This window comes from Mustela nigripes, chromosome 8 (genome assembly GCF_022355385.1).
Source record: "Mustela nigripes isolate SB6536 chromosome 8, MUSNIG.SB6536, whole genome shotgun sequence".
NCBI classification, from domain to species: Eukaryota; Metazoa; Chordata; class Mammalia; order Carnivora; family Mustelidae; genus Mustela; species Mustela nigripes.
The window spans coordinates 42,265,767-42,278,585 of record NC_081564.1 but is presented as its reverse complement, the minus strand read 5'-3'; the positions used below and the strand labels follow the sequence as shown (position 1 = coordinate 42,278,585).

At 34.0% G+C, this 12,819-nt stretch overlaps 1 protein-coding gene across 3 annotated transcripts in view; it reads left to right on the top strand.

Annotated features, from left to right (window-relative positions):
* ROCK1 (Rho associated coiled-coil containing protein kinase 1) overlaps positions 1–12,336 on the top strand; it is a 148,404-nt gene extending 136,068 nt beyond the window's left edge. For 2 of the 3 annotated variants that reach the window (XM_059409313.1, XM_059409311.1), the window contains exons 28-33: positions 3,334–3,404; positions 3,611–3,699; positions 7,745–7,823; positions 7,972–8,233; positions 8,914–9,121; positions 10,780–12,336. In XM_059409313.1, coding sequence (XP_059265296.1) covers positions 3,334–3,404; positions 3,611–3,699; positions 7,745–7,823; positions 7,972–8,233; positions 8,914–9,121; positions 10,780–10,786 — 716 coding nt within the window. In that variant the 3' untranslated portion in view covers positions 10,787–12,336. The remainder of the gene's footprint in view (positions 1–3,333; positions 3,405–3,610; positions 3,700–7,744; positions 7,824–7,971; positions 8,234–8,913; positions 9,122–10,779) is intronic. The other variant, XM_059409314.1, reaches the window with a different exon arrangement.
* Positions 12,337–12,819: the final 483 nt, after the last annotated feature.

The following is a 12,819-nucleotide window of genomic DNA, read 5'->3' as shown; positions in this document are numbered from 1 at the left end:
AGCAGGGAGCCCGATGTGGGGCTCAATCCCAGGACCCCGGGATCATGACCTGAGCTGAAGGCAGACACTTAACGACTGAGCCACCCAGGCACCCCACAAGATTTTTTTTTAAGATTATTTAGAGAGAGAAAGAGAGAACACACATGCATGTTGTGCATGGAGGTGGAAAGGAGGAAGAAGGTCAGAGAGAGAGAAGGAGATTGAGGTGGGGCTCAGTGCCGGGGCCTTGTGATCATGACCTGAGCTGAAACCAAGAGTTGGATGTTTTAACCAGCTAAGCCATGCAAATACCCTGAGATGTTTTTTGTTGTTGTTTTGGGGTTTTTTTCCCCCAAGAAGTTGGGTGGATCGGGGCACCTTTGCCTCAGGTCATGATCCCAGAGTCCTGGAATCTAGCCCCATGTCATGCTCTCTGCTTAGCAAGGAGCTTGCTTCTCCCTCCTGCTCAGCCTGCTGCTCCCCTGTTTGAGCTTGCTCGCTCACTTGCTCGCTCGCTCGCTCTCTGTCAAATAAATAAAATCTTCAAAAAAAAAAGATGTTGAGTGGATAAACTGATAATATGACTTAGTAATAGATTTCATCATTCAATATAAAGATTCTCATTTAATTACCATGTATACCTAGGGTTAAGCCTCTATAACCTTAGTGGGCATCTTGTCCTTAACTAGATGATTCCTCTTAAGTTTCCCAATTCTAAAAAAACTTAGGAAAAAATGATCTGTCGTACAATCCTGTGAAGTTCTTAAAATCACTGTTATTCGCCTGATTCCTTTATGTCTTCACCCTCTTTTTGGTTCTGTAGCAGGTTGTATCTTAGTACAGTATAAATATAAAAGTTACACTTGGGTTAAGATTTTCCCATTGCCTCGATGATAAAAAGATTAACATGATAACTGCCTCTCCTCCCTTGTTCTTTCTCTTTCCTTCTTTTGGAACCACTGAGCTAATAATCTGAAAAGAATGTAAAAGTAGATGAAGCACTAGAGAAAACACTTGATATTCAACATTCTATTAATACTCATTGTCTCTTATGGATTATCTGCATCATTCTCTCTCCATCTAGCTTTATCTCAGTCTATGTAATTTAAACCTGTAAATAGTGGATTTCTTAGTGTGTTTCAAGTATTTGAGTATATAACAGCTTCTGATGTGCCCAGATCGAATCAGTGGTTTGGAGATAATGCATTTGAAGTCTTGAGCATTGATTAATTTCCTTTTTTATATCACTTATGAATACAATTAAAATATTTTGGGATGGTTCCTTAGCTCTGTTTCTAAAGAACCTACAACCAAAAGTTATAAATAATTTTGGCATTTATTCTCATAGAGAAATAACTGGAGGATGGGGTATTTTGGCATACACAGTTTTATATAAATGTCAAGATTTCAGTGACTTTCACATCTTTTTTGTGAGGAATTACTTGATTAAATAGACTTAGGAGGAGTAAGAGCTGCAGTTTGGGACACACTACAGGGAAATTTTCCTAGCGATAACTTGTTGCTTTTGTAAGATAGAATATTTGTGAGTGACTAGCAACCTTCTGCATATTATTTAATATTAAGCTGCCCTTTGGTTTTTAAATTATAACAATTATTTATGAGAGTGACTGGCTAATTCAGAAAAAAAATAGCAAAATAATCAACAAATATCTGTCAAGTACCTATCTACTCTTGTGTCTCAGGTATCTTGAGGTGTATAAAAATAGTGTTATGATATGGTCCCTGATCTTACAAAACTTATCAAGGAACTACCTAAGAAGACGAAATAATTATTGCTGAACTAAATTAACAGCAACTGAGAAAAATGTTGGGAGAAGAGGAGGATCATTTTGAGCTCAGGTTTCTCATTATCTTCTCCACCTTTACAACTACAGTTTAGATTAAGGGGAATAACAAAACTAAAGGACATTAGGTGCGTGGAAGAAGTTAGAACAAGAAGAATATTACTTCTGATTCAATTAACTGCAAAGCTTTTTAGCTAAAGGACAGAGTAGCATTATGTTCTAGGAACACAAGCTCAGAAATTAGGGTAAACCTACTGTTTTGACAGTTACTAATAGAGTATACTCTTGAGCAAGTCTGTTTCCTTTCTAAACCTTAGTGTCTTCTTTTGTAAATGGAGAATGATAGTAGAAGCTATCCTATCCTGTATTCGTAGGAATGTAATATATATTCATGGGATAATAGGTTTGAAATGTAGAATATTACTTGGAAAGCATATGTCAAACCATAAATGTTCAGTAAATGTTACCTATTTTAATTACTCTAAGACTTAGATGTTTTACAGTGGTTTATGTGGAGAAAGACATTATATATTCCCATTAGGGTCATGATTTGAGCATTATACTTGAAAATCGACTACTTTTCTGTTCTTTTGTGTCTTAAATATTAAAGATAGGTACAGAAAACAATTAAATGCTCTTATTTCTAACCTAATATAAAATAATCATTTCTAACAGTCTTCTTTTCCTCCAGATATTTCTAATAAGCATTAATTGTATTTAAATAGTAATAATGTTTATTTTTAAATGCCTTGATTGAATTTGTCAAGGAATTTCTAATATGCACAAACTGGTTAATATATTAGCAGCTAACCAACTCAATTCTATGTTCTTTTGCTGTTGATCAAATTCTGGTATAACATACTTAAAAGACTTCGTTTATATCTCTTTAGTTTGGTAAGAATTGCATTTGGACTTAACTCTAGAATTAAGTAGTCCCCAACCAGATTTGGAAAGTTTTATTGAAATTTTATAGGTGCTTTACAAAAAGTTTATCAGAATATTGTGCTGAGAAAACAAATAAAATGCTTGTCTCTTATTCTTTATATCTAGTTGATTCTGCCTGCATTCCTTATTTATTTATCTTCTATTCTTATCTTCTGTGAGTAATAGGATACTTCTCTGTACTTTTGCTTGCTCTTTCTTGTGTAAATCATCGCTCTGATTTGTTCCACTTGCTGCATTTTTTTTTTTTTTGCTTAGTATTTTTATGAGTGTTAAATGATATTTAAAGTCTTCTGTATCATATCCCATTTAAGCTGCAATCCATTCCAGTCTTGCCTGGCTCTTAAGGGTATTGTTTTACCTCATACTTTTATAATTGAGTACTAAATGTTAATTATATGGGAAAAGTGGCTTGGGATTTTTTTCTGCAATATTTGTATGGCCATTAAAGTTGATTTGTGTGATTGAAGCATGGAAGAGCAAATTATAGCACTTATTCATTTAGCTGTGTTCAAATGTCTGTTGCTGCATGCTGTCAGACAACATGTAATAGCTTTTCCTCTTGTTACAACTTAAGACTGAAGACAATATATTCTTTTTCTCCTAGAGTCAAGAATTGAAGGTTGGCTTTCAATACCAAATCGAGGAAATATCAAACGATATGGCTGGAAGAAGCAGGTATTATATTCTTCACTTTTTCTAATTGATATTCTGTTATGTATTTTGCTTTTAAAGCATAGAACTTGTATTAACTGATCTATTTTTAGCATTGATCTCAGATTAGTACAGTACATTTTGGACACAAATGTCAAGTATTGTGCTTATTACTTTAAACCAAGTTAATGGTGCTTGTATATATATTCCCATTTTTTTTCTCATTTCAGTATGTTGTGGTGAGCAGCAAAAAAATTTTGTTCTATAATGATGAACAAGATAAGGAACAATCCAGTCCATCCATGGTATTGGATATAGAGTAAGTTGCCTTTGGTTGAATTTTAAATCCGTTAAATATTAACTTATGATAATTATTTTTATACTTATAATTTAGGTTTTCTTTTTTCAGATTTTATTTATTTGAGAGAGAGAGAGCTCCAGTAGGGGGAGGGGCAAAGGGAGAAGCAGACTCCCCACTGAGCAGGGAGCCCAACATGGGGCTCCATCCCAGAAGCCTAAGGTTATGACCTGAGTTGAAGTCAGCTGCTTAACCAGCTGAGCCACCAGGCACCCCTAGACTTAGAATTTAGTTTATATTTTGTTAAATAATGTTGCATACTTCTGTTAACAAACTTTAAAACTTTGCATTACATCTTTAGCAAAATGTGAGAGGGAAAATTTTGCATAGCTGATTCGTGTATTCTAAAGACACATTTTTTATTTCAAGGGTTGATTGGTTTTAGGTTCTAAGAGCATCTCCACAAGTACTATATATAATTATGTAGTCATTGTTAAGGAAATGTAAATATATCTTTTGTTTTTAATAGAGGCCTTTAATAAACAGGCTTTTTCCTTTGTATTCATTCTAAAACCTTTTCTTAAGCACTGCTGCCTGTATCATTATGGGTCTTATAGATTGTACAAAGATGAGTGAGATGGTTCCATTTTTAAGGAGCTTACAGATAGTAAGAAGTAGTAGGTAAAAGAAGTAGTAGAAAAGATAAAATATACAACAAAATATAAATTCAAAGTGAAATGTGGGTGCTATTCATGAAAAATATAAACTTAAAATGAAGTATTGCCATTCCTTTAGAATTGAACATTTGTGAAGTCAGTTATAGCTAGAATATAAAAAGAATTAAGCAACTACCAAAGAGTACTGAAATTTTATTTCTCAATTTTTCTCTCTTTTTCAAGTATAATTAATATATAGTGTTATATTAGTTTCAGGCATATAGCAAAGTGAGTGAACAATTCTGAGCATTCCTCATTACTTACCACAATAAGTATAATCCTAATCCTCTTCATTTAGTATTTCCCCCACTGTCCCACCCACCTCCCCTCTGGTAACCATCAGTTTAAATGTTTTCTATATTTAAGTCTGGTTTTTTAGTTGTTTTTTTTTCTTTGTTCATTTGTTTTGTTTTTTAAAGTCCACATATAAGTGAAGTCATATGGTATTTGTCTTTCTCTGACTTATTTGATTTAGTTTTATACTTTCTTGACTCCACATATATTGCTGCAAATGGCAAGATTTCTTGTTTTGTTTTATTTTGTTATGGCTGAATAATCTTTTCACCTATGGTTGTACACTTGTGTTGCTTCCATATCTTGGCTGTTAAAAATAATGCTGCAATAAACATAGGGGTTCATATATTGTATTACTATTTTTGAATTAGTATTTTCATATTCTTTGGGTAAAAACGCAGTAATGGAATTATTGGAGCATATGGTTATTCTATTTTTAATATTTTAAAACACCTTCATACTATCTTCCACAGTGTCTGCTCCAGCTTACATTCCCACCAGCAGTGCATGAGGGTTCCTTTTTCTCTACATCCTTGTCAATACTTGTTATTTCTTGTATTTTTAAACCTAGTCATTCTGACAGGTATAGGGTGATACCTCATTGTTGTTTCTATTTGCATTTCCCTGACGATTACGGATATTGAGCATTTTCTCATGTGTTTTTTGGCTATCTGTATGTCTTCTTTAGAAAAATGTATGCCCTCTGCCCGTTTTTTTAAGATTTTATTTATTTGAGAGAACAAGTGAAAGAGAGGGAGCGAACACAAGCTGGGGGAGGGGGAGGGCAGAGGAAGAAAGAGAGAAACAGCAGACTGCCTGCTGAGGAGGGAGCCTGAGGTGGGGCTCGATCCAAAGACCCCAGGATCATGAACAGAGCCAAAGGCAGATGCTTAACCAACTGAGCCACCCAGGTGCCCCTCCTCTGCCCATTTTTAATTGGGTTATTGGGGGGGGGGTGTTGAATTGTGTACGTTCTGTATATATTTTTTATATTAACCCCTTAATCCATAGATCATTTACAAGTATCTTCTCCCATTCAGTAAGTTATCTTCTTGTTTTATTGATTTTTTTTATTTTTTTTTTGCTATGTAAAAAGCCTTTTTTATGTAGTCCAAAGAGTTTAATTTTGCTTTACTTTCCCTGCCAAAGGAGACCTATCTAGAGAAATGTTTCTGTGACTTATGGCAAAGAGATTACTACCTATGTTTTCTTCTAGGAGTTTTATGGTTTCAGGTCTCATATTTAGGTCTTTCCTCCATTCTGAGTTTATTTGTGTGTTTGGTAAAAGAAAGTGGTCCGGTTTCATTCTTTTGCATGTAGCTGTCCAGTTTTCCCAGCACCATTTGTTGAAGAGACTTTTTCCCATTTTGTTTTCTTGCCTCCTTCGTTGTAGTTTAATTCATCTTAAAAGGCATGTGTTTATTTCTGGGCTCACTATGCTTTTCAGTTGATCTGTGTATCTGTTCTTGTGCCAGTACCATATTTTTTTTTTCCTAATGTCTAAAAGATGCATTAGTTTTGAAAATTTAAATGATCAACTTAGGTGGAATAATACATAAACACTAATATTAAAGATACCGTCTTTCAACTTCAAAAGTTAAGTACTTTCAGATTGATGAAACTTGGTTATTTTACTTTTTTATTGAGGCAGAATTTTTGTGTGATAAAAATGCATACATCTTAAGTATTGTGTTCACTGATTTTTGACAATTACAAACACCCATGTAAAACAAGATAAAGAGAATTTCCAACCCTTAGAAAGCCCACTTTTTTCAGGAGGAAGAAAAAGATCATCTGAATTTTATTATCAAGTTTTGCCCATTCTAGAACTTCATGTAAATTTATATGAAGTTTAAAAGATACCGTAAAGAAATTTATACCATTTTCTTTATGGTATCTTTTAATGGAAACCAGTTTTAAGAATTACAGCCTTTTGTAGTCTAAGAAATTTTGCCTACCCAAAGGTTGTGATGGTATTCTGTGTTCTCTTTGAGGAATTTTATTGTTCTAGGCTTTATATTTAAGTTATAATTAATCTCAAAATTTACTTTTGTGTTTGGTAAGAGGATGCAGTTGAGGTTAGTTTTGAATGTGTAGGTGTGTGTTTTTCCATGTAGATATCTAGTTGTTCCAGTACTACTCATTTTTATATATTGATCTTGAATTCTTTAATCTTGCTGTTTACTTACTAGTTTTGTTGGGGTGTTTGGTGGATTCCACAGGACTTTTCTACAAATATAATCGTGTGCTTCTTTCTAATCTATAAGCCTTTATCACATATATGGATTCATATGAACACTACCAGTTACAGAACAGTTCCATTACAGGGACCCATCTTGCTACCCTTTTGTAGCCATAACAAGGGCCCTTTCTCCTTCCCACTCTAATCCCAGGCTACCTGTTCTCTGTTCTCCATCTCTGTAGTTTTGTAATTTCAAGAATGTTATATAAATGGAATCAGATAGTATGTAAACTTTGAGATTGGCTCTTTTCACTCAACATAATGCTCTTGAGATTCATCCAAGTTGTTTATTTCTCTTTATTGTTGAGTAATATTCCATGGTGTGAATGTACCACAGTTTGTTTAACCATTCATTTGGGTTATTTTCAGCAATTGGCTATTATAAATCAAGCTGCTGTGAACATTTATGCACAAGTTTTTTTATAAATATAAATTATTTTTCCTCTGGAATGAAGGCCCAGGAGTGCAAATGCTGGGTCATATGTTAAGCATATGTTTGTTTAGTTTTGTAAGAAAGTGCCATCCTGTTTTTCTAAGTGGCTCTGCAGCTTTTACATTTTTGCAATAATTGTGTGAATAGTGTAGTTTCTCTGCATCTTCATCAGCATTTGGCATTATTACTATTTTTACTTTTTAAAGTTATCAGGTATATAGTGATACTGTAATTTTAATTTGCATTTCTCTGATGACTAATGATGTTGAACATCTTGTAATGTTCTTATTTGCTATCTCTATGTCTTCTTTAATGAAATGTCTGTCTTTTACTGTAGGTGAGTTTTTGTAATAGCTTAAATCATACTTATTTTTATTTTAGTAAATTGTTTCACGTTCGACCTGTAACCCAAGGAGATGTTTACAGGGCTGAAACTGAAGAAATTCCTAAAATATTCCAGGTAAAAACCATAATAGATCTTTTACTTAAGTACTAAGTGCATTTTGTGAAGTAAATGCAAATATTACCAATGCTTTTTATACATGTGAAACTTTTATGTACAAATTAAGACTTTTTAAAATCTTTTGTTTTACCATTCCTGAATGTAGATCCTATATGCAAATGAAGGTGAATGTAGAAAAGATGTAGAGATGGAACCAGTACAGCAAGCTGAAAAGACTAATTTTCAAAACCACAAAGGCCATGAGTTCATTCCTACACTCTACCACTTTCCTGCCAACTGTGAGGCCTGTGCCAAACCTCTCTGGCATGTTTTTAAGCCACCTCCTGCCCTAGAATGTCGAAGATGCCATGTTAAGTGCCACAGAGATCACTTAGATAAGAAAGAGGACTTAATTTCTCCCTGTAAAGGTAAGGCATAAAAATTACTTTCACAGTTTATAAAAAATTGGAAAATTAAGTCCCATTTAAATAGTTTCTTCAAGTGTAGCATTTTCTACACCAATTTGAAAAGAGGTTGTAAGAAGTAATATTTTGACATGGTGAAGCAACATGTGGCTGTCACTTCACAGTTACAGATTTAGCTTTGAACACATGTTTTTAAAGAGCATTACCCCCTTTATAAAAAATGTACCTCTAAGAAATTACTCTAAATTGGAGAGAAGGACTATAGGTGAGTTCCACTGTATTATTCCTCCATGAGTTTTTTCTTCATACTTGTTTTCTTTTTGTCTGGTTTTCACTGCCTAGACCAACATGCTGGATCATAGACAAAATGGCCTCTAGATTAGCAGAGGTAGCCTGACGGAAAGAATACAGGCAACAGCTATTTTAAGATAAGAAACTTATGTTCTAAAAATACATTAATTTGTTTCACTTCTGCATTTTTTTTTATTTCTGTTTTTATTTTTCTTAATAGTTTGTGACCAATGTTTTCTTTTTAAATGTTAGGCCTTAATTAAGGAAAAAGAGATATTTTCCAAGCTCAGTTAAGCATAGTAAATCTTAAAATTTTAAGAACTTACAAAATTATGCTTCAGTAGAGCCATTTTAGGTATTGTATGACTTTGTCTTTTTTTTTTTTAACATAGTAAGTTATGATGTAACATCAGCAAGAGATATGCTGCTGTTAGCATGTTCTCAGGATGAACAAAAAAAATGGGTGACACATTTGGTAAAGAAAATCCCTAAGAATCCACCATCTGGTTTTGTTCGTGCATCCCCTCGAACACTTTCTACAAGATCTACTGCAAATCAGTCTTTCCGAAAAGCGGTCAAAAATACATCCGGAAAAACTAGGTAAGGATTGTAGTGTTAACCTCTGGGACAGTGTGAAAGTGATTTGTATCTATTAAATCTAAAATCTAATTGTTCTTTTCCTTATAGAGGGCATCATTTGTAGCTAAGTATTTATAATATATGACTTAAAATAACTTTACAAACTACTTTGATTCCTGTTTGAAGTTGATAATATTTATAAATGTCATATTTAATTCCACATCTATGTCAGATTTTGCTATCATTGGTTGGTATATATGGCCCATACTTAGACCTTAATTTTTTAAACAACTTGCGGATTGTCACCCTTTTTAAATGTAAATAGATTCATATAAAACTTTGCTCTTCTCTTCTTTAAGTTTAACTATGTTGGCATAGATTTTTTTTTTTTTAAGATTTTTTTTATTTCTTTATTTGACAGAGATCACAAGTAGGCAGAGAGGCAGGCAGAGAGAGAGGAGGAAGCAGGCTTCCTGCTGAGCAGAGAGCCCAATGCGAGGCTTGATCCCAGGACCCTGAGATCATGACCTGAGCTGAAGGCAGAAGCTTTAACCCACTGAGCCACCAGGAGCCCCTGGCATAGATTTTTTTTTTAATCAAAATTATTATTTTGGGGGACGCCTGGGTGGCTCAGTTGGTTAAGCAGCTGCCTTCGGCTCAGGTCATGATCCCAGCATCCTGGGATCGAGTCCCACATCAGGCTCCTTGCTCCGCAGGGAGCCTGCTTCTCCCTCTGACTCTGCCTTCCACTCTGTCTGCCTGTGCTCGCTCCCGCTCGCTCTCTCTGACAAATAAATAAATAAAATCTTAAAAAAAAAATTATTATTTTGGTATCACTGATGATGGTGTTGCAAATAAACTTCCCAGTTAAGTATACACCTCTTTTTTTTAACTGGTTTTGATAGAATTTTTTCAAAAATATTTATATGTTATAATAAACAATTATAGGACATAACTAAGTCCCTTCCTCAAGAGAGGTTATGATAGATATCTCATTCAGTTCTCATACATAAATAAATGAGGCCCATAGGAATTAAGCCACTTGGACAAGATCCCACATCAAGCTAGTGGCATAGTCAGGGTTGAAACCTATTTTTAGCCAATTCTAAAGCCTAAATTTTTTCTTCTTTACCAAATACCAACTTACCTAGAGTTTAATCCCTATATAAGAGGAATATTGATTTGAGGAAGCTGAGGCCTGACATAGATTTGCCTCTCTGTTAATGTCAAGTTCATCCCATTCCTTTACTCCTTATTACCAATAACTGAGTCTGATCCTTTGAAATGAGTGGTAGGTATTACACCATCTGTATTCTTCAGCCACCTTTACTACTCCAGGGTATTATCACCTCACTCCTGACTGACTTCTGTAAAATCCTGTTATCACCTCTCTCCTGTATAAGATAAAGCTGCACCCAAAATTACTTAAAATTGAATTATAGCTTTGTAAAAAACAAAACAAAAAAGGACCATGTGTTTGAAATAGAGTATAAGTAAGAAGAAAATGATGCTAATTATATTTTTCCTTTTCCTGTTTTCCAAATTTTGTGTATTTCTTAATCACATATAAAGATAATTTATATTTACCTCTCCCTACAATTTTGTTTCTTGTATTTTTAAACTGAGTATATTTCCTTAATTACATTTTTTTTCTTTTTCTGCCCCCCTTCCCTCTCCAGCAGTTAACCATGTGGCCTAACGCCTTGTGGAATCATGTGGAATGCTACCTGATAAACCAGGCTTCTTTAACCATGCAGAGCAGACAGGCTGTTCCTTTGACACAAATATCACAGGCTTCAGGGTTAAGATTGCTGTTATTCTGTTCTTGCTTTGGCACAAAAGCACACTGAGGGTTTTTGTTGTTGTTGTTGTTTTGTTTTGTTCTGTTTTTAATTGCGGGTTTGCCTACAGGTAGATTAGATTAATTATTACTGTGTAATGCAAGTACAATTGGGGGAAAGCTTAGGTAGGTATATTTTTTTAAAAAGGTGCTGCCTTTTTGAATTTCTAAAAAAACGCCTGTCAATCATGATAGAACACAGTTTTCCTCATAGGAGTGAGAGGAAGGGACTTTCACTTTCAAGTGGAATGGCCATCACTATGAAGATCAGCTCATGGAAGGAGTAAAGAAAATATCTCAAAATGAGACAACTGAAATTCTTTTAAATGACTTCAGTCTTTGTGCTCTTGCAAGACTATACAAAACTATTTCAAGAAAGCAGTGACATCACTTGACTTCAGTGCCCTCACTGTAGAATTTAAAAGCCTCACTTTTGATTGCCCGTGGCAGACTTATGGAGAATAATTATTTTACATTATGCTTTACAAAATACTGTATGTGTTTCAGCACGTTTGTAGATTGGGGAAATGGGAGAAGGCAAAAAAATAAAAATTTACATTTAATCTATGCATTTTTGCCAAGCCATATTGAGTTATTTTACTACTAGAGACGTTAGGAACTAACTGTACAAAAGAACCAAGTTTTAAAAGCGTTTTTGTGGGGTACATCATTCCTGTAATTGTATAATGTATTTCTTTGTGGTTTTAAATGACAAAGACATTAAGTTAACAAACATATAAGAAATGTATGCACTGTTTGAAATGTAAATTATTCTTAGAACACTTTCAATGGGAGTTGCATTGCCCTTTTAGTGCCTTAATTTGAAAGAATTATTTTACTGCCATGACTAAATGTAGAAATTTCAAAAGAACGTATTTTCAAGAAATTTTGTGTCAGTGGGTTCTTCATTGATAATTGGTTTAATTTAAAATATTTAGAGTTTTGTTGGACTTTCACAAATTGAGTACAATCTTTGCATTAAACTACCTGCTACAATAATGAATGACTTTATAAAATTCTGCAAGATATGTAGGTTTATGTCAATATAAAAGAAAATTATGGCAATACATCTGTGATGTTTTCCAGTTAACATAGGAATTACCAGATAAATACTGTTAAACTCTTGTCCAATAACAAGAGTTGATTCATACATATGGGCAGTATGATTTATTGTTTATTTTTTTAACCAAATACCTCCTCAGTAATTTATAATGGCTTTGCAGTAATGTGTATCAAATAAGAAGCACTGGAAAACTGATTCGTCTCTAGGATGATATGCATGTTTAAAGTGGTATTGAAAGCCGCACTGATGGATATGTAATAATAAACATATCTGTTATTAATATGCTAATGACTCTGCTCATTTAATGAGAAATAAAAGTAATTTATGGATGGATACCTTTAATATGACTGGTGTTTTGTCGTGGCTGAAATGAATAGAAACCATGTTATAAATTAGTCCCTGACTGTAAATAAATGTTCGTTAAAGTCCATGATTAGATTAAAGTGGATTTTTAAAAGAAAATGTGGTTTGGCTCTAAAACTAGTGGCTACAGTTGAAGAGTTGAGTAATGTCTGTTGGAAAACAGTTCTCTGTGGGTCTCTTGCATTTTTCCATGTCCTGTGAGCAGTGGCTCTGGCAGCTTTAGTTCTGGTCTATCTTTACCAAAGAGATTTGTATAATCAACAGCCTTGGACAATATGTCTGCCTCAAAGAAAGGCAAGTTGTTTACTATCCAGTATAATAAAAGATAGTATCTCCCCCTAGAGCAAAAGCTGGCAGATTTGCTTATGTTCCTTATAAAAGATTCAGGTACTCTAAACTTAAGGTTCCTCATCTGTAATGCAAACCCACTGCATGCTCAGCAACCCCTTGGGC